The sequence below is a fragment of the Ranitomeya variabilis genome, chromosome 4 (genome assembly GCF_051348905.1).
Source record: "Ranitomeya variabilis isolate aRanVar5 chromosome 4, aRanVar5.hap1, whole genome shotgun sequence".
In the NCBI taxonomy this organism is placed as follows: Eukaryota; Metazoa; Chordata; class Amphibia; order Anura; family Dendrobatidae; genus Ranitomeya; species Ranitomeya variabilis.
This window is the reverse complement of record NC_135235.1, coordinates 39,799,845-39,823,273: the sequence shown is the minus strand read 5'-3', so window position 1 is coordinate 39,823,273 and position 23,429 is coordinate 39,799,845. Positions and strand designations below refer to the sequence as shown.

Sequence of the window (23,429 nt, the reverse complement as noted above, 5' to 3'; positions counted from 1 at the left end):
AGCAGAATAAATAAAACATCAAACAAAATAAGAGAGGGGGGTGACGGTATGTAGTTATGTGCACAGTTTGCAGGAATAAATAAAATAGATTTTTTTTCCCTCCTAAAATGAACATAATAATAATAAAATATGAAATCTGTAAAAGCTGCTCATCAGTACATTATTCTTCAGACGCATCTCTTATCTTTGCTGATGTGTTATTGAGAAGAGGAACACTGAATAATGCTTGGTGTATAAAAAAATATACTATAGAAAGGTGTTTACTGGTGCAGAAAAGCCGCCATAAATCTTATTGTCAACCAGTGCATGTAGAATCAGCCGCTCGTGTGCAGTCGTTTTACCCATGTGCATACATATATCCATGCTAGGGACGCCGAGCGGTTATCCTCACCAAGGACAATTACAGAAAATGTGCACATGCAAAAACATTGCATGGGTTGATCAGTTTGCGAACCCTATGGATTGGATTTTTTATGGGGTCAGACAAGATTAAAGGGCAAGATGTTTAGATTCAAGGGAATCTCTTTTTAAATATAGCACCTGTCGAAATCTGTACTGCAGTGCACAAAGGATGCACTGTGTGGCCCAGGGCCCCACCACACACTCCTCCATCGCCTAGGGTCCCGATGCACACTGTGCCCTCACCTAGGATCCCGACGCACACTGCACCCTCGCCTAGGGCCTCGACACACACTGCGCCCTTGCCTAGGTTTCCGATGCATACTGCGCCCTCGCCCAGATTTCCGACACACACTGCACCCTCACCTAGGGGCCCTGACGTACACTGTGCTCTCACCCAGGCACCCAACACACACTGCGCCCTCGCCTAGGACCATGACGTACACTGTGCCCTCACCCAGGAACCCGACACACTGCGCCCTCGCCTAGGGCCCTGACACACACTGCGCCCTCGCCTAGGGCCCTAATGCACACTGTGCCCTCGCCTAGGGCCCTGATGCACACTGCACCCTCACCCAGATTTCTGACGCACACTGCACCCTCGCCTAGGGCCCTGACGCACACTGTGCCCTCACCCAGGGCCCCAACTAACACTGCGCCTTCGCCCAGGGACCCGCCACACAATGAGCCCTTGCCCAGGTTTCCGATGAACACTGCTACCTGGCCCAGGGTCCTGCGTACACCACTCTGATCCCTTGCCCAGCACCCTGACGCACACTGCTACCTTTTGTAGAAAAGGATCTAGTTCAATGGATAAAAGGATCCGCTTTATTGGTATAGTTACTCAAGTTGAGTAACTATACCAGTGCAGTACGCACCAGAAATGCGTTAATGTTCCACATGCCGGGCTGCACCGCACAGGATCCCTGCACAGAGCTCCACCACACAAGCTCCCTGCCCCGTGCTGCACCGATAAGCCTCCCATCCCAGGGCCCTGCCGCACAGGCTCCCCGCCCAGCGCTGTGCAGCATATTCTCCCGTCCATGTGCACGATCCCTCAGTGCTTTTTACAGCATACATACACCCAAGTGTAGTTTTAGTGACTCGAGAAAAGAAAATGCTCTAAAATCGAAAAAAATATCGCTCTTGATTATTCTCAGGATGTACCTGCTGTATAGTTAAAGCCATCTGCCAGTGCGTGAGCACAGAGACCATCAGGAAGGCTGAACTACTAAACTCATTAGGGGTTACACTGAGCTGGAACAGGAAAGCAAGCAGCTGTAGTTCGCTGTGGCAGGTGGGCGGAAATTATTCTCACGTTAAAAACAAAATATGAAGATGAGCAAAAAAAACAACAAAATATAACAACACACTGGGAAGAATTTTACCATCTACATTCCCTTCACTATATCCGCACTAGTTTCCTGTATATGGAAACTTTATTACATTTAATTAATTCATCATTATTTTTAAGATTTTTAGATTGAAACACTCATCGTTTAGATTCAATGTCAGAAAGTGAGCCGTAATCATTGGCTGCCGATACAAGAGACGGCACCCAAGCGTGCGCGGCCTCAAAATGTGATCATAAGGCTATCCATTCATGTATACAGGAATAGATAACAAACTTCGTAATTAATCCCGACAGCCATATTGCACATGGATGCAGGTTGTACGACTACGTCATGAGTGAATTTCCGCTCAGTTATTGGAGTCTGTACTCACTTGTTTTGCATCATGTTCATTATAACCCAGTCTGACGGATACACGTTCTTCCCGATGAGGTTCTTAAACATGATAAAGGTTTCCATAAGAAAGTCCTAAGAAAAAAAAAAAAGCAGAAGGCAAAATGTTTCAGTACTTGACCACCTTCGGGCCACACAGACAAACTTCCAGGCGGTCTTGGTTTTACTCTGCAATCATGTTCTAAAACGTCACAGAATAGTAGAGCGGCTGCCAGACACAGCCAGACTCCCCATAGACAAGGCAGTTTGTTGTATACACTGGGCTACAATTTCTGATCGGTGTATATGGGTGGCCCACCAGGGCCGTGGGGTACTCGGCAACGGGTCCGGTCGCAGTTAAAGGAGATGTCACGGTGGCTGCGACCCGGTCCGTGGCCCTGGGTGCTCAATTAAAGGGGAACGGTCTTTAAGGGTATTTGTGAATAAAGTCTATTGTTCATGATGCCACCTGTGGTGTTCGGTCAGTGGGGACCGACGCCGCTTAAAGGTGTCCTCTGGGGTGATGGTATGGCGGCTAGATGGTGACACTTCCCACAGGTGAAGCGGGGTCCCCAAGGCTCCCAAGGGGTATGGCAGGGATGATGTGTGGCACGTAAATAACGGATGACTCAGGGTTGCAGTATTTACCTGGTTTACTGTTGATAGCAGGCTACAGTCCAGGGTACCGGCAACAAGTACAGAAGGAGTCCAGGGAGCCCGGAAACAAGTGGAAATCCCCTTGGCAGGTCAGGTTGGGAGCCTTCCACTTTGCGCTCACTATTAGTCCCTTGCTACCTGAAGTGTCTTTACAAAGTTCTCGTACTTCCCTGTCCTGGGACAGTACCTGTATGGAAGGCAGCTTGAGCCGTTCCTTCTGGGGTCTCTGCACAGTGACTCCAGGCTCTAGAATGCTGCTGTACCACAGGTGTTGTACGGGCAGTTTACGTATAGTCCTATGCCCTCCGGTTCTGTCGCGTGACTTATATTATCCCACGACCTCGGGCTCCTGATGTCTGCACACTGGCTCACAGGAGGCCCACTTGCAGCCTCCCTGAGCTCCTAATCTCTCCCCTGCTCCTTTACCTTCACTGTCTGCTCCAGACTAAACTCAGGCTATCTGACTCCTCCTCCAGACCAGGATCTATATATACCAGGGAAGCTCCCCCTCCTGGCCTGGAGTCAGAATGTGTTGTGTGTGGGATAACCTGCCAAAGGGATCCCTCTTGTCTCCAGGCATAGCACTACCCTCCCCGAGAGGAAGGCTGCACTACTATGGTACCCGAACTTCTGGGGTGCCACATATACATAGCACTAAACAAAGCGCTGTCTATTCAGCATATAGATCCTTCTCTGGATCCAGCGGTCACGAGATTGCTAGGTATAGGAAGGAAGCAGGAGCTGCAGGGTCACAGGAGACCTAGTCAACTGTGCTATGCAGCCAGGCAAATGAATTTTCCCATGTAACTGAGGCTAATATACTAACTACAGTTAAAGAGGAAATTGTGAAAAAAATTTATTCTTTTAGATTTGTAAATGTGTGCTTATATGTGTATAGTGTGTGTGTGTGTGTGTATATTTTATAGGAAATAAATAAAAAATACATAAAAAAAAAGGTTTTAAAATAGTTACTGCCAATACACAAAAATTGCTGTTCGTAGCTCTCCCGTCATTAAAAAAACAAACAAAAAACCTATGTCTAATAGATAAAAATAATTGTTATGGAACGGGAAACAATTGAAAAAGTTATTTCATTGGTCCTTTGAGATCATATAAAATAAACGTGAAAAAGCATACATTTCCTTTATTTTAACACGGATAGCAATTACGCAACACAAAAAGAATTAACAAATGATATTAATATTGGAATGAGAAAAAAAAATCACCTCTTTACACTGCATGTATAAAAAAAAAAAATTGCCTTGTCAGTAATGGGGGTAAAGACTCGGTCTTGGCAACAAGGTACTTTTTCCAGATTTTCCATTTAGGTAAGAAAAAAATAGATAAGTTCCACAGAATTTCTTAACACACAGTGGGTTCGAAAAGTTATGTCTAGTGATGAGCGAACGTGCTTGGATAAGGTGTTATCTGAGCATGCTCAGGTGCTATCCGAGTGTCTTCGGCGTGCTTGAAAAATATGTCCAAGTCCCTGCAACTGCATGTCTCGTGGCTGTTCTACAGCTGCAACACATGCAGGGATTACCTGTTTGTTAGACATGAAGACACGGGACTCAAACATATTATTCGAGCATGCCGAAGTCACTCGTTAGCCCCCGGGCATGCTCGCTCATCACTAGGACTCATGTCCTTGGTCTTTGAACTGATAAATGCAGCAGACTTTCTGCCAAACCCTGTAACAAAAAATACAATAAAAAGGAGCATTTAATCTACTTGGGAACATGAACCCAAAAACTACAAAAAGGAAACTCACCACAACATCAGTCCTCATCTTCCCAAAGGTCTTGATAAGGTGGCCATAGTGGTAATCTTCCATTTGCCTTAATATGGCCGTCATGGAGGCAACAAAATTTCCCTAAAAGAAGAAACCAAATAAAGTTACACAATCCAACTTATACTTTTATGGAAAAAAATAAAAAAAATATATATAAAAAAAGTATATTATTTATAGGTGTTGTGCACTACTTAGGATCGCTATTTTAACCCTTTCCTTCCCGAATAGTACAGCTTAGCGGGGTCCCTGCTTTGAACACCGAGAAGGAGATCGGAGCTCGGGCTTCCTTTTAAAAACGATCCAATATACCTCCTGAATAAATGGTAAGAAATACACAAATGTGCAAACGTCTGATGTGTGTCAGAAATGACATCTCTTTGTTCATAGCGGCTTTAAATAAGTTTTAACCCTTCCCCATTTCGAGGGATTTCACCCAGGAAGGGGAAGGGTAACACCCGGTTGACAAATATTCAGGAAAAATAGCAGAGCTCAGTACAAAACAAAAGTTATAAGAAAAGATTCTCCGGAATTGTTAGGAATTACTAAAACAAATGTGTCAGGAGAGATGATGACAGCTCCTTTTTAATATTTAAAGACTTTCTCTGCTCAAAGAGGTTTTCTCATCATCGTCATAAATAGGTAAAATTGCAGAGTGCTGGTAAAAACAAGAAACTTTACAATGTATCGCTTATTAAATATCCTCTTCGTTCTCAAAGATGGCAGGATTTTCAATTTTCTAGTTTACAGCTTGTTGACTAGTTTACTAGCCACCTCTGCAGTCTATCAAAGGTGGTCGATTGCCTAGGGCACGTGCTTGTAAGCGCTTTGCTTTAGAGCTTGTAAGTGCTGCTGTATTGCTAGATCCAGATCAACATCGGTGTCCGTGCTCTCCTCTGATACTCTGCCTGCAGCACCGGAGCACGCACAGTTCAGGTCAATCAATCGGGAGCACAAGGCTCCCCCTTCCTGCAAGGAGAAAGCTGGGAGTTAGGGGAGAGGTGCGCTCCTGAAGATAAAAAGTTGCTCTCGACATGCTAATTTTTTTTTTTTTAAATCTGAGCTAAGAAAACCCCTGGATTGAGTGCCGTCAAGCCTTCCATAACCTCATTTGCTCTACGTTTCATGCATTATCTCAAGCTTCATAATTAATCAGATTTTTTTCTCAGATTAGATGGAAAACTATTTTAAGCACCAGAAAAAGCGAAGGAAAGGAAAACTTTGTCAGGCGAGTTTTATTCCTAATTTATAATCCCATATAGGCGGACAATAAAAAAAAAAAAAAAAAAAAAAAAAAATATATATATATATATATATATATATATATATATATATATATATATATATATATATATATATATATATATATAAGAAAATCAATAAGATTCTTGATGTACCCATCGTAAAACAAAGTAAGAAAAAAATGATGGTGGAAGAAATGACGATACTTTAATGTTTCCTGCTCCTTTACTGCCGAGTGTATTTCAAGTGGACACCAAGATATTGGTTTACTTATTAAAGGCATTATGAACAGTGACATGGGCAATTTATAGCAAATCCGTGTTTTATGGGGGAGATAAGGAAGAACATTCATCTTCATCATGAGCCAAACAAAAAGCTGCGTTTTGCACGCTGGGGTTGGCTCGGTTGCATTAAAGCCAGAGTCTAATAAACACATTTACTGTATTTTTTTTATATTTTTTTTTCCAGTCACTCCTGGTAAAAACGCATTAGCCTGTGTTTCAAGTCGTGTCTGATTGCTATAATCATCAATCAAAATATGTTAGAAAGGTTAAGACAAAACTGCAAAACACATCTGAAGCCGGCGCAGACATCATTCCGTATTCATGCAATTTGGGTCCCCAGAAGCATAAAAACCCATTTCTGCTAACAGGCTTTTCATAGAATTTGAAGGGACATTATGCTCAAGTACTCTCCCCCGGCCGGTGCATCGTAGATTGGAATCAAAGCTATTATTCCGCCGTATCAGGGGCTGAGCGGCATTTTAAGTGATTTTAACAAAACTTCTGTGCGTTTTACGCCGGCGAGCCATCAATCTGAATTACACGCTGAAGGAGCGGTTGCTTAAGACGTGTGCGCGGTGTTAACACACGGGTGTCCATCAGCTCGCTGCAGCAGCGTGATGAATACGATGCAGGTGCTGAGTGCTTATTCAAGGGGGTGATGTTCAGCCGCACTGGAAAGCAATGGACCGGAAGCCACACACAGCGAAAATCCCAAGCGACAGCTCTCCGGTGATCACAGAGAATCAGGTGAGTAGAGCTTACTACCGGACTATTGGGATCCCGGATCAAGGGAGTCTCCAGATTTATGTAATATTTATGGAAATCCTTTCATCCAGTATCCCATAATACAGAAAGTCTGTTAAATCAGCGCATGATAATTCTACAGGACCAGAACCCGTGCGGATCACTAATGTGACATCGCAGGCTGCATTAGAATATAGATCCTTTTTGTGGTTTCATGCCCATTTTCCCCATGACAACACTTCCAGCCTTTGTGCTCTGACAGCTTGATATAGGGACATTCAGCCTCAGGTTTTGTGCAGACAATCGTAAAAGTCAGACCAGTGCGATCTGTTGATTTAACAGACAGCATTCATTTCCATGTTATTCAATGAGGCAGTACACGACCAAGTGGTCCGAGGAAATAAATACAATTGCTGCATGCACAATTTGCCTCTGATAGGATCGCACTCGACTATTCAAGTCTATGGGTCTGTTGAATAAAAATTCGACTGCACTTGTATGACATCTCAGTCTGATCCAATTTTCACATAAAGACTGAATGGAGAAAGCATTAAGCTACTTACAGGTAGCGGCATTTTTCGGAGGCCCATGACAGCACTACGAGAGAGGGGATCCGCCCTTCAGGAACAGGAAACCTACAGAGATACAAAAGGGCGGCACCTCTCCCTATGCATCAGTTGTATATTAGAGCCTGAGAGGACTACCGCGGTTAGTAGCACACAAATATTATATACAGTTTATATACAAAACTAATCCAATACAAATACCACACGTGAGATCTATATATATCTCATTATATACATTATAGGAAGTGCAACCCCCACGTGAATAGGGAGGGAACTAAGGGTGCTGTCATGGGCCTCCGAAAAATGCCGCTACCTGTAAGTAGCTTAATGCTTTATTCGGACTCCCATGACAGCACTACGAGAGAATTACAGAGATGTAAAACTACCTTAGGGAGGGACTATAGCTTGCAGCACCCTTAACCCGAAGGTGAGATCAGAGGAGCACCCCAAGTCCAACCGATAGTGCTTGAAAAAGGTGGAAGGGGACGACCACGTAGCTGCCTTACATATCTGGTCGATTGATACTCCAGATCTTTCCGCCCAGGATGTAGCCATGGCCCTGGTGGAATGCGCCCTCAGATTCTGCGGAGCCGGACCTCCACCTGCAGTATAAGCCAGAGAGATAGCCTCCCTAATCCACTTCGCTAGTGTGAACTTCGAAACTCTAAGCCCTTTCCTAGGACCTTGGAAGGATAAAAATAACGCATCCTCTCTCTTCCAAGCGTTAGTGACTGTGATGTATTCTAACAGGCATCTCCTAAAATCTAATGTATGGAGTAGTTCTTCTTTAGCGTTAGAGGGGTTAGGGAGAAATGATGGTAACACTATCTCCTGTGATCTGTGAAAATGTGAGGCGACTTTTGGCAAATAGGCGGGGTCCGGTTTTAGGACTACCCTGTCCTGTAAAAACTCTGTATATGGGGAGAGTCTAGAGAGTGCTTGAATGTCCCCTACTCTACGAGCAGATGTTATCGCTACCAAGAACGCTGTCTTGAGGGACAATAATTTAATTGAAGCAGAATGTAAGGGCTCAAACGGTTCTCTAGTCAAGGCTGACAGGACTAGGTTGAGATCCCAAGGTACCGACCTGTTCTTGTGTATAGGTCTAGCTCTACTAGAAGCTTTTATAAACCTTGATACCCAATAGTTATTAGCAACGTTACAAGAAAACAGGGCCCCCAGGGCTGAGACTTGTACTTTTAGTGTACTTGTGGATAGGTTTAGCTCTAACCCTTTCTGCAGGAATTCTAAAATTTGGTTAATTGGTAACCCTTCTTCAATTTCTTGAGGCCAAGAACTTCCTCCAGGTTCTAGAGTAGATCTTTGTTGTTATATTTTTTCTACTCTTCATAAGGGTATCAATTAAGTTTGGGGAAAAACCTCTGTTTTTTAATAATGACCTCTCAAACACCATGCCGTCAAATGGAGCCCCTTCACCTGCGGATGGGTGATCGGACCTTGATGGAGTAAATTGGGAATGTCCGGAAGTACCCAGGGGTCTTCCACCGACATGGTCCTGAGCCACGCGAACCAAGCTCTCTTGGGCCAGAAAGGGGCGACCAGTATGACCCTTGCTCGGTCCTACCTTATTTTCCTGACCACAAGAGGTAATAGGCCCAGCGGGGGAAACGCATAAGCCAAACGGAAGTCCCATTTGATCAGGAAGGCGTCCACTGCCAACGGATTCTCCCTGGGATTCAGAGAACAGAATTTTTTTGTTTTTCTGTTGTCCCTGGTGGCAAACAGGTCCACGTCTGGATGACCCCACATGTGGACGATTTGACCGAAGATGTCTCTGTTCAGGGACCATTCCCCTTGTTTTAAGGTGTTGCGGCTTAGAAAGTCCGCTTTTATGTTTTCTTTCCCTTTTAAATGTAGAGCAGTTAAAGATAGTAAACTGCTCTCTGCTGTCTGGAGAAGGTGGTCTGCTACTTCCATCAGAGATTCGGAGTGTGTGCCACCCTGGTGGTTTACGTAGGCTACTGCCACCTGGTTGTCGGAGAGGATCTTGACATGGTGACCCTGTAGATACACGAGGAGTTTTTTAACTGCTAGTTCAATAGCCATTAACTCTCTCTGATTGGAGGAAGCTGATGTTTGAGGGTCCCATAGCCCTTGAACTACGATGTCACCCATGTGCGCCCCCCATCCCGTAGGGCTGGCGTCAGTTGTTATTACACGAGTCACATGTGTCACCCAGGGAACTCCTGCCGACAGATTGCCTTCCACTAGCCACCATCTGAGAGATGTAAGTACTACTGGACTTAACGTCACCTGACCCTGCAAGGACCCCTGTAAGGCTCTATCATTGTCCAGAACCTCAAACTGTAAAGGTCTGGTATGGAATTGGGCCCAACGGACGGCAGGAATGCACGAAGTTAGGGATCCTAACAGTGACATAGCCTGTCTAAGGGTCATGGATGGTTTATTAATCGCCTTCAACACCTGTTGTTGAATGTGGAGTAATTTATCAGGCGGCAGACAGCATTGTTGGGTCTCTGAATTTAATAACAGTCCGAGGAATCTCTGAATTTTTAGGGGCTGTAAACGGGATTTGTCATAATTTATAATCCAGCCCAGATGTTCTAGTTTGGCTATGGCTGTCTTTGCTTGTGAAAGGCAATGACCTGCTGAATTCCCCACAATAAGGAAATCATCCAGATAAGGTATTATGAGGATATCGGATTCTCGCAAATATGCCATAACCTCAGCGACTACCTTGGTAAATACCCTAGGAGCTGCAGAAATGCCGAAGGGAAGGGCTCGATATTGAAAATGACGAACAATTCCCTCTATAGACACCGCCACCCTCAGGAACCTCTGGAAGTTCTCATGGATAGGAACATGATAGTATGCGTCCTTAAGATCTACAACTACCATAAAGCAGTGTTTGAACAACATCTTTATTGTAGTACTGATAGACTCCATTTTGAAGGTTTTATTAACCAGGAATTCATTAAGAGATTTAAGATTAATGATGGTCCTAAATGACTTATCTGGTTTTTGAATCAGAAATAGAGGAGAGTAGAACCCTCTTCCTCTTTCTGAATCTGGGATCTCAATCAGCACCTTTTTAAGACATAAATTGGTGACTTCAGCTTCCAAAGCCGTTTGTTCAATAGAGGAGGAACGTAAGGGGGGTTAATTTGAACTTATCCCGAGGCCAATGGTCAAACTCCAGTCTCAGACCGTCTGATATAATGCCTCGGACCCAGTCACTATTAGTGATGTCAGACCATGCGGAAGAGAAGGCTGCCAATCTCCCTCCCACAGGGATTGCTAGTCATTGGTCTGACTTTTTACGTTCTTTTGAGGAACGGCGGAACATATAGCCCGTACCTCTCTTGCGTCTATCCTCCCATCTGAAATTATCTCTCGAGGGTGAGGACGCGCGTTTCCTTCCGCGACCAAACCTCCTTCTGTTGAAGGGGCGACGGTAAGATGCTGATGGCAGATTAGGGAACTTCTTCTTATCATCACCTGCTTTTTCAAGCAAGTCATCCAGAGTTGGTCCGAAGAGATATTCCCCTTTACATGGGATAGCGCAGAGCTTGGATCTTGATTGGATGTCACCAGACCAACATTTTAACCATAAGGCTCTACGAGCCGCGTTGGAAAGACCTGCTGCTCTGGCCGCCATTTTGACGGAATCCAGTGAAGCGTCCGACAGGAAGGCCGCAGCATCTTGAATCACTGGGAGCGCATTCAGGATTGTATTCCTGGATGCACCTTCCTTAAGTTGTGACTCTAACTGATCCAGCCAGACCATTAAGGATCTGCCTGTACACGTTGCGGCCACCGCTGGTCTCAGAGATCCGGCCGCCATCTCCCAGGTACCTTTAAGGAAGGTGTCTGCCTTCCTATCAAGCGGATCTTTAAGGGTCCCCATATCCTCAAAGGGTAATGAGGCTTTTTTGGACGCTTTCGCCGCCACCGCATCTAGCTTAGGGGCCTTGTCCCAGGTATCAACGGCTGCATCCTCAAAGGGATACCTGCGTTTTAAAGCTGGTGGTAACGAGCCTTTTTTCTCCGGTTTCTTCCACTCACGGAGAATTAAATCTTGAACTTTATCTATCACCGGAAAGGATCTGCGCTTCTTATGGTCTAATCCGCTGAACATTATTTCCTGCCTGGAAGGTTGTGTTTTAGGCTCTTCCAGGCCCATGGTATCCCTGACCGATTTAACTAGTTTGTCCACTCGGTCCAGCGGTAGACAAAACCGGCCAGAGTCCTCTTCCGATGACGAGGAAGAGGGAATAGAGCCATAGGAACCTTCCTCTTTTTCTTCCTCCGAAGATTCAGAGATTAAGGGAGTTTTAGGTTTTGAACTTCCCGCCTGGGATAGAGACCGCAGGGATTCCCTTACTTCCATACGGATCATCTCTTTTAAGTTAGCCGTATTTGCAGATTCTTCCGCTACCTAGGGGAGGACAATAAGGTGATACCATCTATCCGACCTGATGTCCCTTAACCCCTACCACACCTGTAGACCTCGCCGTCTGTTGTATACAGGGGGCACATAATTTTTTAGGGTAAGAATCTGGTAAAGGGATTCCACACAGGGCGCACTCCTTATGTTTCGTCTTTGCACTTCTCTTCCCCTAGAATGACAAAGTATAAGGGGGCCCGCGTCACTGAGTGAACATTCACGTAGATCACTTACCAGTGTACGCCAAATCAAGGTACCGGAACACGAGGGGGTTCTTTCCCAGTCGAAGCTCTCGATCCCTGCTTGGACGAGCTTTTGCGGCTGGACTGGTCACTCCTGACATGCTCCTTCTCCAAGGGCTTCTGTCGCACCTCCAGTAGCTGAGGCTGCTCACCACCACTCTCCATGATGGAAGTGTGACCAAAAGCAGGGCTCTAAATCCGACACCTGCTTAAATCCCCCTGGGTTCCGGTCAGCAGACTGCCTGGCGTCATCCCATTGGTTTCTGCTGACCAGACCGCAGCTGGGAGGTCAGCGGTAGTTAGTGGGGAATCCGGTGTCCAGGATCGATGGGCGCCGCCATCTTGGATAGACTGCGCATGCGCAGCCATCCAGTAACCCGGAAGCGCCTGCCGACTCCGCCCCCGGCGTCACAGCATTCCGGAAACGCTCCTGAGAGCGGTGCAGGACGCCGGAGATGTGCGACAGCGCTCCGGTCGGCGCCGCTTTCCCGTCACCGCTACCCCACTCCACCACTGCACCGCCGCATCGCTGCAAGAACCAAGGGGGGCATATACTTACCAACGCCGGCATAGAATGGAGATCAGGCAATCCTCCGGACCCTGCTCCCTGCTGCCATACGCCACCGACGTGCAGTCCAGCCAGGACCACCGTGGCGCCTCCAGGGACATCCGCACCGGCCGAGGTAGGAGACCCCCCCGCTACCAGATTCGGCCGGCCGGCCTGGGATCCACTACGGAGAATTTCATCTGTAGGATCCTGTCCCTCCAGGAACAGGAAACCAACTGATGCATAGGGAGAGGTGCCGCCCTTTTGTATCTCTGTAGGTTTCCTGTTCCTGAAGGGCGGATCCCCTCTCTCGTAGTGCTGTCATGGGAGTCCGAATAAACCTTTTTTTTCCATTCTACACATCCGAGAAACTCCAACCACACTCCCAACCACAATCCCAGCCACACCCCACTCCCCCAACCACACAACCAGCCACATCTCCACACAACCAGCCATAACCCCACCACACAACCAGCCACACCCCCAACCACACAACCAGCCACATCTCCACACAACCAACCATAACCCCGACCACACAACCAGCCACACCCCCAACCACAACAACCAGCCACATCTCCACACAACCAGCCATAACCCCAACCACACAACCAGCCATACCCCCAACCACACAACCAACCACACTCCCAAACCACACAACCAGCCACATCTCCACACAACCAGCCATAACCCCAAACACACAACCAGCCACACCCCCAACCACACAACCAGCCACATCTCCACACAACCAGCCATAACCCCAACCACACAACCAGCCACACTCCCCAACCACACAACCAGCCACACTCCCAACCACAATCCCAGCCACACCCCACACCACCAGCCATACCCTCAACAACACAACCAGCCACATCTCCACACAACCAGCCATAACCCCAACCACACAACCAGCCACACCCCCAACCACACAACCAGCCACATCTCCACACAACCAGCCATAACCCCAACCACACAACCAGCCACACTCCCAACCACAATCCCAGCCACACCCCACACCACCAGCCATACCCTCAACAACACAACCAGCCACATCTCCACACAACCAGCCATAACCCCAACCACACAACCAGCCACACTCCCCAACCACAACAACCAGCCACACTCCCAGTCACACTCCCAACCACAGTCCCAGCCACACCCCACTTCCCCAACCACACAATCAGCCACATCTCCACACAACCAGCCATAACCCCAGCCACACCCCCAGCCACACTCCCCAACCACAACAACCAGCCACACTCCCAACCACATCCCCAACCACAGTCCCAGCCACACCCCACTTCCCCAACCACACAATCAGCCACATCTCCACACAACCAGCCATAACCCCAGCCACACCCCCAGCCACACTCCCCAACCACAACAACCAGCCACACTCCCAACCACATCCCCAACCACACTCCCACCACCATAATTGGACCAATTTTCTCAGATGACAAAAAAAAAAGTTGTGTGACCCCGGCCTTATAGTAGCCAACTTGATGGGAAATTATCAGTGGCATTTTCAAAAGGAACTATAAATTTACTTTTGGAAGCGATATGGCAGTAAAGGTGCTTACGCCCAAATAAATAGGATACCTTTTTTTTGTAGAGATCCAATGTACCAGTAATGAGAAATCTAGTGCATAAGTCATATGCAAATCAGGCTGGAAGTGCATCAGGGCGTGTCTACAGTTGGACAACTCTTCTAAGCGTGTTGACATACCCCTAGTGCACTTCCAGCCTGCTTTGTATAGGACTTCTGCATTAGATTTCTCATCTATAATAATATTAGCAAATACCTCCAATTAGAAATGTAGTATAGTGTTTCTGATTCGCTAGGTCTCTTTCCTCATGTGCAGGAATTGCAGGACCTTAGGCATCAATGCGGGGGTTCTGACCTTGGACCTACTATCCCGTCCGTGGTCAGTAAGGGGTTAATGAGTATACCTAAAAGGGGTTCTAATGGCAGGGTAAATTACACAGTCATTGCTTCCAGTCAAGGTGGATATATTTTGTTACCTTTATAGATTCTGATCCCCAGCTAACAAGCACCCTTTTCTCGGACATCTGTTGTGAATTCCGTTCTGGAGCTCCCTCCTGTGGTTGCTAATGGTATATTTGTGAGTTCTGCCCTTGGGCTCCCTCTGGTGGTTTTGAGTGGAACTGCTGCTCCTTTAGGTAGCTGTAGCAGCTGCCTTCACTAATCGCCTTGCCTGGGTTTGTTATTTAAACCTGCTCTGGGCTTTAGTTTATGCCAGCTGTCAATGTTCTTGGTTGGATTTGGTTCTCTCCTTGGATTTCTCATATGGCCTGTCCTTTTCAGCAAAAGATAAGTTTTTGCTAGTTCTTGTTTGTCCACTTGCTTTGGACTCTATTGCTCTGCAAATATGTCTCTTTTTGTCCAGCTTGTCACTATGTCATATTCAGGCTAGCTGGAAGCTCTGGGGAAGCAGATTTGCCCCTCCACACCGTGAGTCGGTGTGGAGTTCATTTTTGTAAACTCTGCGTTGATTTTTTAGTTTTTAATACTTTTAATTTTAATAGTTTTATAATGCACAGTGTCCTTTTCTACTCCGTCTATCAAGTTTAGTATTGGCCTCCTTTGCTAAGATCTGATTTCATTTCTGTGTACATCATTTCCCTCTCCACTCACAGTCAATATTTGTGGGGGGCTATCTTTCCTTTTGGGCTTTGCTAATTTTTATCGCCGCTTTATTGCTAATTTTTCTAGTGTGGTGAAGCCTCTGACCGATTTGACGAAGAAAGGCGCTGATGTGATGAATTGGTCCTCTGCGGCTGTTGAGGCCTTTCAGGAGCTTAAACGTCATTTTACTTATGCCCCTGTGTTGCGTCAGCCAGATGTTTCTCTCCCTATTCAGGTTGAGGTTGACGCTTCTGAGATTGGGGCAGGGGCCGTTTTGTCTCAGAGAAGTTCTGATGGCTCTTTGATGAAACCGTGTGCTTTCTTCTCCAGAAAGTTTTCGCCTGCTGAGCGTAATTATGATGTCGGCAATCGGGAGTTGTTGGCTATGAAGTGGGCATTTGAGGAGTGGCGACATTGGCTTGAGGGAGCCAAGCATCGCGTGGTGGTCTTGACTGATCATAAGAATCTGCTTTACCTCGAGTATGCTAAGCGGTTGAATCCTAGACAGGCTCGATGGTCTCTGTTTTTCTCCCGTTTTGATTTTGTGGTCTCGTATATTCCGGGATCTAAGAATGTGAAGGCTGATGCCCTTTCTAGGAGTTTTTTGCCTGATTCTCCGGGAGTTCTTGAGCCGGCTGGGATTCTCAAGGAGGGGGTGATTCTTTCTGCCATCTCCCCTGATTTGCGGTCGGTACTTCAGGAGTTTCAGGCTGATAAACCTGACCGCTGTCCAGTGGGGAAACTGTTTGTTCCTGATAGATGGACTAGCAGGGTAATTTCTGAGGTTCATTGTTCGGTATTGGCTGGTCATCCTGGGATTTTTGGTACCAGAGATTTGGTGGCTAGGTCCTTTTGGTGGCCTTCCTTGTCGCGGGATGTGCGTTCGTTTGTGCAGTCCTGTGGGACTTGTGCTCGGGCTAAGCCTTGCTGTTCCCGTGCTAGTGGGTTGCTTTTGCCTTTGCCTATTCCTGAGAGGCCCTGGACGCATATTTCCATGGATTTTATTTCTGATCTTCCTGTTTCTCAGAAGATGTCTGTCATCTGGGTGGTTTGTGACCGGTTTTCTAAGATGGTCCATTTGGTACCTTTGCCTAAGTTGCCTTCCTCCTCTGATTTGGTTCCATTATTTTTTCAGCATGTGGTTCGTTTGCATGGTATTCCGGAGAATATTGTGTCTGACAGAGGTTCCCAGTTTGTTTCTAGGTTTTGGCGGTCCTTTTGTGCTAGAATGGGCATTGATTTGTCTTTTTCTTCAGCATTTCATCCTCAGACAAATGGCCAAACGGAGCGAACCAATCAGACCTTGGAAACCTATTTGAGATGCTTCGTGTCTGCTGATCAGGATGATTGGGTGACCTTTTTGCTGTTGGCCGAGTTTGCCCTTAATAATCGGGCTAGTTCGGCTACCTTGGTTTCGCCTTTCTTTTGTAACTTTGGTTTTCATCCTCGTTTTTCTTCGGGGCAGCTTGAGCCTTCTGACTGTCCTGGTGTGGATTCTGTGGTGGACAGGTTGCAGCAAATTTGGACTCATGTGGTGGACAATTTGACGTTGTCTCAGGAAAAGGCTCAACGTTTTGCTAACCGTCGTCGGTGTGTTGGTCCCCGGCTTCGTGTTGGGGATTTGGTCTGGTTATCTTCTCGTCATGTTCCTATGAAGGTTTCTTCCCCTAAGTTCAAGCCTCGCTTTATTGGGCCTTATAAGATTTCTGAAATTATCAATCCGGTGTCTTTTCGTTTGGCCCTTCCAGCTTCTTTTTCCATTCATAATGTGTTCCATAGATCCTTGTTGCGGAGATATGTGGTACCTATGGTTCCCTCCGTTGATCCTCCTGCTCCGGTGTTGGTTGAGGGGGAATTGGAATATGTGGTGGAGAAGATTTTGGATTCTCGTTTTTCGAGGCGGAAGCTTCAGTATCTGGTCAAGTGGAAGGGTTATGGCCAGGAGGATAATTCTTGGGTTGTTGCCTCCGATGTTCATGCTGCTGATTTGGTTCGTGCTTTCCATTTGGCTAGTCCTGATTGGCCTGGGAGCTCTGGTGAGGGTTCGGTGACCCCTCCTCAAGGGGGGGGGACTGTTGTGAATTCCGTTCTGGAGCTCCCTCCTGTGGTTGCTAATGGTATTTTTGTGAGTTCTGCCCTTGGGCTCCCTCTGGTGGTTTCGAGTGGAACTGCTGCTCCTTTAGGTAGCTGTAGCAGCTCCCTTCACTAATCGCCTTGCCTGGGTTTGTTATTTAAACCTGCTCTGGGCTTTAGTTCATGCCAGCTGTCAATGTTCTTGGTTGGATTTGGTTCTCTCCTTGGATTTCTCATATGGCCTGTCCTTTTCAGCAAAAGATAAGTTTTTGCTAGTTCTTGTTTGTCCACTTGCTTTGGACTCTATTGCTCTGCAAATATGTCTCTTTTTGTCCAGCTTGTCACTATGTCATATTCAGGCTAGCTGGAAGCTCTGGGGAAGCAGATTTGCCCCTCCACACCGTGAGTCGGTGTGGAGTTCATTTTTGTAAACTCTGCGTGGATTTTTTAGTTTTTAATACTGACCGCACAGTGTCCTTTTCTACTCTGTCTATCAAGTTTAGTATTGGCCTCCTTTGCTAAGATCTGATTTCATTTCTGTGTACGTCATTTCCCTCTCCACTCAGTCAATATTTGTGGGGGGCTATCTTTCCTTTTGGGGTTTTCTCTGAGGCAAGATAGCTTTCTATTTCCTTCTTTAGGGGTAGTTAGTTCTTAGTCTGTGACGAGGTGTCTAGGGAGAGTCAGGAACATCCCACAGCTAATACTAGTAGTGTTGTTAGGATTAGGAACTGCGGTCAGTAGAGTTACCACCTCCTCAGAGCTCGTCCCATGTTGCGTTTTAGCCACCAGGTCATATCAGTGTGGCTCCTTAACCACCAGGTCATAACAGACATCCTCTTTCAACTGTTGATGGAAGGAGGAGATTCACTGGAAACATGGACATTAAAGGGAATCAATTTCCTAAGCCATCTCTAGATAGGCAAGTCATAGAAAGAGGAATAAAATGATATCTTAATACAGTATCTGCGATCCAATGTTTTATTCCAGAGAAATCCACATTTTTTAAAATATGTAAATGAGCTATTAAGATGGGTCGGACATAGATCTCCTGGAGAATCTGCCTCTAGGACTTATTACAAATTAACGGAATATGAATTAAAGAGACCTGCAATGACTGACCGTCTGCTATGCTGACCGACATGTCTCAGAGTATCAACACCCCTTTCATTTAACCCTGCTGTGGAACCATGGGGTCATATAGACCCCAGCGCTGAATACATTGAAATATTTCTAAAACTGGTCAATCTCAGACATTGACCTTCGATGTATTTTCAAGTAACATATTTCTGCTTATGTTGATGATATTTTGAATTTTTCAATTTTCTGTGTTTGGAACTCTCCTGACCCCATAGTACCTGACATTTTTTTTTTATATTTTCTGTTTATTCACAGGTTTTGTAACATAATTGTGAATAAACAATGGCCAGTTCCAAGTGACACCAGCAGTGTTACAGGACAGCGCAAACGGGGCTATGTTTGTCCTCGATCGAAGGACAAAAAGACGAGATTTGTTTGCAGTGACTGCAAGAAGTTCATTTGTGAAGAACATGGCACTATGACGTGCAGGGAATGCAAGGGCTACATTTATTGCCAGATCATTCGTTGTCATTATGTTTTTACTAAAATCCACACAGTTGCATTTTTTTATTGAATTTGAATACTTTTAATTATTAGTAAAACATTTTGGTATAAATTTCAGTTTGTGTTTGATGATGAGAAATAAATCACTCATAACTCTGTTCTGAAATGATGACAGAATAAAACTTGGTTATTCTGAACAGCCAGCATGTTCATTTTAATGAAATATGACGATTTTGAGCCTGATCTCATATAGACCCCATGGTACCAAAGAAGTGATTTTTTTTTTCATGGTTCCACAGCAGGGTTAAAATAAGCTCTGGAGTCAGATTTTTGGGGAGATCTATGTCTGGCCCATAGATCTTAACAGAAAAACGTGAATAAGACATCGGATCACACATAACAAGGTATCATTTTATTCAGCTTCCTATGACCTACATGCTCATATAGACGGAATAATAGGGTTGATCATTCTGACAGATTCCCATTAATGGTGGCATTAAACATTTAAAGGGAACCTGTCACCCCCAAAATCGAAGATGAGCAAAGCCCACCAGCATCAGGGGCTTATCTACAGCATTCTGTAATACTGTAGATAAGCCCCGATGTATCCTAAAAGATGAGAATAAGAGGTAATATTATACTCGCCTTTGGGGTGCGGGTCCAATGGGCGTAGCGGTCCGGTGCCTCCCATCTTCATACGATGACGTCCTCTTCTTGTCTTCCTGCCACGGCTCCGGTGTACTTTGACTGCCCTGTTGAGGGCAGAGCAAAGTACTGCAGTGCGCAGGTGCAGGGAAAGGTCAGAGAGGCCCAGCGCACTGCAGTACTTTTGTCTGCCCTCAACAGGCACCGGAGCCGCAGTGTGAAGACAAGAAGAGGACGTCATCGGAAGAAGATGGGAGGCCCCGGACCGGACCGCGACGCCCATCAGACCGGACCGCCCCCCAGGTGAATATAATCTAACCTCTGTTTCTCATCTTTCAGGATACATCGGGGGCTTATCTACAGCATTACAGAATCCTGTAGATAAGCCCCTGATGCCGGTGGGCTTAGCTCACCTTCAATTTTGGGGGTGTCAGGTTCCCTTTAAAATGGTTAATGCCACCATTATCATTCATGTTTACAGTGAATCTCTTCTTTCCATCATCATTACATTTTAAATCTTTGGCCAAAGAATCTTAGTTGGTAATTATTTATCGACTATAGCCGCTTAAAAGATTTATCAAAGTATATAATCCCTTATACCCTTCTGTTTGATATCCGATACACATGTGAAACGACTAAAGCACGGCACTGCGCACCGCTAGGGAAACACTGGATCTTCATAAGAGTAATAACCTCTTGATGCCGAGATAAAGGAGCCGTTTCATACGTTAATTAAAATGACTGGAGCTGCAATCAAAATATCAATCAGTTTGGTTTCTCTAATTCTAATGACCGAACCCTCGGCACAGCTGAGTCCCTCCCGAGACCGCACAAACACGGATCTAACGTCTGACAGATGTCAGCGCCTGGGAGCAGGATTTTTATCTACTGTGCTTTATTTGGAAAATATGTTTTAGGCAAAAGTGCAGTATGGTACATAATTGACTAACGCAAAGAAATCTGTTCTGCTTGATTAGGAATCATGACCTATTTTAGACCGTGTTGCATGGAAACTTCTTACCTGGACTCTCAGAATCTGATAGAAGAAAAAAGTCAGGACTCGTTCGATTTACATTTAAAGGGATCCTGTCACCAGATTTTTGCTACCCTATCTGAGAGCAGCAGGATGTCGGCGCAGAGACGCTGATTCCAGTGATGTGTCACTTACTGGTCTGCTTGCTGCAGTTTTGATAAAACACTCGATCAGTTGTCAGAATGCTGAGCCCAGTATAACTCCGTCACCACCACTGATTGGCATCTTTCTGTGTGCACTGTGCATAGGCAGAAGGCTGCCAATCAGTGTGTGTGTGGGGGGTGAGGTTACACAAAGCTCATGGCTATGGAAGACTACATGGCAGAAGTGTACTACTCTTCTATTGATAATCTCCTGCTGATAAAAGTGATTTTATTAAAACTATAGCAAGCAGCCCAGTAAGTGATACATTGCCGGAATCAGGGTCTCGGTCTCTACATTATGCTGCTGCTCTCATGTTAGGTGAGAAATGCCTGGTGACAAATTCTCTTGAAACTTCACCCACGATGGTGGTTTTGAAGATGGCGAAAAGATAGGGCGACATTGGCAATTAACTCACTACACATTCGTTGTTGTAATCAGGGTTATCGCATATTCACATATTATTTTTAATGAGGATTTTAAAGTGAATCCTTTCCAAAATCCACAGTAAAAATGCTATCCCTACATAGAAAGTCCTCCTTGCTGTTCATATGACAAGGTTATGGAGGTTTTTTTTTTTTTACATTTCCTACAAAGTTCGGAAAACATGGCTGCAGAAAGAAAAAAAATCTGCTCCAGCTATGACCCTGTCAAGTAAAAAAAAAGCTGCAAAACATCATGTGGGAGGGGAAAGAAGTTGCAAAAAAAAACGCTTCGGAAAAAATAGAAACCTTAAAAAAATAAAATAAATAAAAATCTGGTGAAAAACTTCTGATTTTTCACTGTCCACAAACCTCCATGTGAAGCTTTATCTGCTATGTAGCCAAGGAAATGATGGAATATTTATAGAGGTTTCTGCAATCGATCAATCGAGTGGTACTGCAATCCCTTCTCTTATAAAAATAAACTGGAGAAAACTTGCAGAACCATTAATGACCACTACAGGATGAATGGCGCTGTGCTACTTCTGATACAACCCCTTCAATCAGCTGATCCCCAGGGGTGCATGCAGTCAGAGCTGCTTTTAGACAAAGTGTGACCCTGGGCAAAATTTAAAAATGGGGTCCCATATGTCACCATCACACCGGAATATTTAAGGTGCATTTACAGAAAGCCATTTAAAAATGTAAAAAAAAAAAAATAAAAAAATATTTTGTCTGTTAACACCTTCACAAAATATGAAGTATATATACGCCATAGGTCATGTTATCCCTGTTTAATATGGGCTCCCGCGCTGAGCCCACATGTTTTCAGGCACATGACAGCTGATCTGATCATGTGGTATGTGCGCCTAATAGAAGCGGGTGGAATTTGTTTTCCGATTTCCAGTACATTATCTGCCAAGATCAATGGTGCCGTTCAAAAGTACAACTCGTTCCGCAAAAAACAAGACCTCACACGGCCATATTAACGGAAAAATAAAAAAAAAAGTTATGGTTCTGGGAAGAAGGGGAGCAAAAAACGGAAAAGCAAAAATATGGAAATTTGCAAGGTCGTGAAGAGGTTAATGGTCACAGTGTGAATATGCATCCACACAAAACACTTATACTAACAGGTATGCTGACCCAAGCACTCCCATCAGTTGCAGTCATCCTATTATACAGCACTGTGTAATTACAATTGCTCATTTTGCCTTTCTACTCATTTAATTCTTCTCTTTTCCCTGCTCTATGTAGAAACAGGAAGTCTCTTGTCCCTGCATTTATCATTCCCTTCTTCAACTCCTGACCCAGCTGCTCCCTCCTCCTCCCTGCCAAGGACTTTTGCAGTGACTGATGTCTCATACAGGGAAAATTGACCTCCTGTTTCTACATAGAGCTTAGGACGATTCAGCTAGTCACGTGATGTCACGTAATGGAAAAAAGAATTAACTGTCTAGTTGGGCAAATAAAAATAAAAGGAAATAAAAGAAAAACAAAAAACAAACAAGAGAGAAATTTGTGAAATCTCATTCACTCTTCTGGTACTGTAAAACGCAGAGTTTTCCCTCCATGAAAACAAAAAACAAATCCGCCATGGGTGGACATACCCTTAGTCTTCAGTTCCTCCATAGAGCCGCATGGTGAAGGACCTTGGGTCACATGACCATGAGGTCACCAAAGGTTCTTATACACTTCTGACTGCACTGATAAGGCTTGGTATTACCAGGGCAGTTTCTGATTTGTGAAGGCAAGGGAACATAGACTGCCCAGCAAACCAAACCTGCAGCTGTGTGGAGTCTCACTAGGGGTCCTATTGGGGATGGGGCCCTGGTCAACTGCCCAGTTTGCCTCCCCCAACACGAGCCCTGAATATAATGTATAAGCAAGGCTTGAATGAGAGGCACAGGCGTACATTATCAATCTGTGTTACTATAGTAACAAAGCAAACATTCTAAAACCCAAGTTGGCATATACATGCTCGAAATATGGGGTATTTTACTTTAATTTCTGCATGTACTGTACAAATTAGATTGCTGTAATCACGAGAATATATTAGCTCTTTGTCTGAGGTTTTCCTTAGAAATACAAAACAAAAACTAAACATCCGAAATTCGCCAGCAGCCTCTGTACTGTAATTGTAAGGTGCTACGATGCAGTATCTCTCTAAAGTGGACCTATGTAAGGGCTGCACAGAATGGGGACAGGGACACTCTACTACTGACCAAGACAGCATAGTGTAATGACAGATCTGCTTTGTGAGAATC

At 45.3% G+C, this 23,429-nt stretch overlaps 1 protein-coding gene across 1 annotated transcript in view; it reads right to left on the bottom strand.

Annotated features, from left to right (window-relative positions):
• The window catches only part of DOCK1 (dedicator of cytokinesis 1), a 478,132-nt gene that overhangs the window by 180,661 nt on the left and 274,042 nt on the right, over nt 1-23,429 (bottom strand). Inside the window, exons 28-29 of the mRNA XM_077258384.1 lie at nt 4,552-4,653; nt 2,125-2,219 (exon numbers count right to left, since the gene is read on the bottom strand). Coding sequence (XP_077114499.1) covers nt 2,125-2,219; nt 4,552-4,653 — 197 coding nt within the window. The remainder of the gene's footprint in view (nt 1-2,124; nt 2,220-4,551; nt 4,654-23,429) is intronic.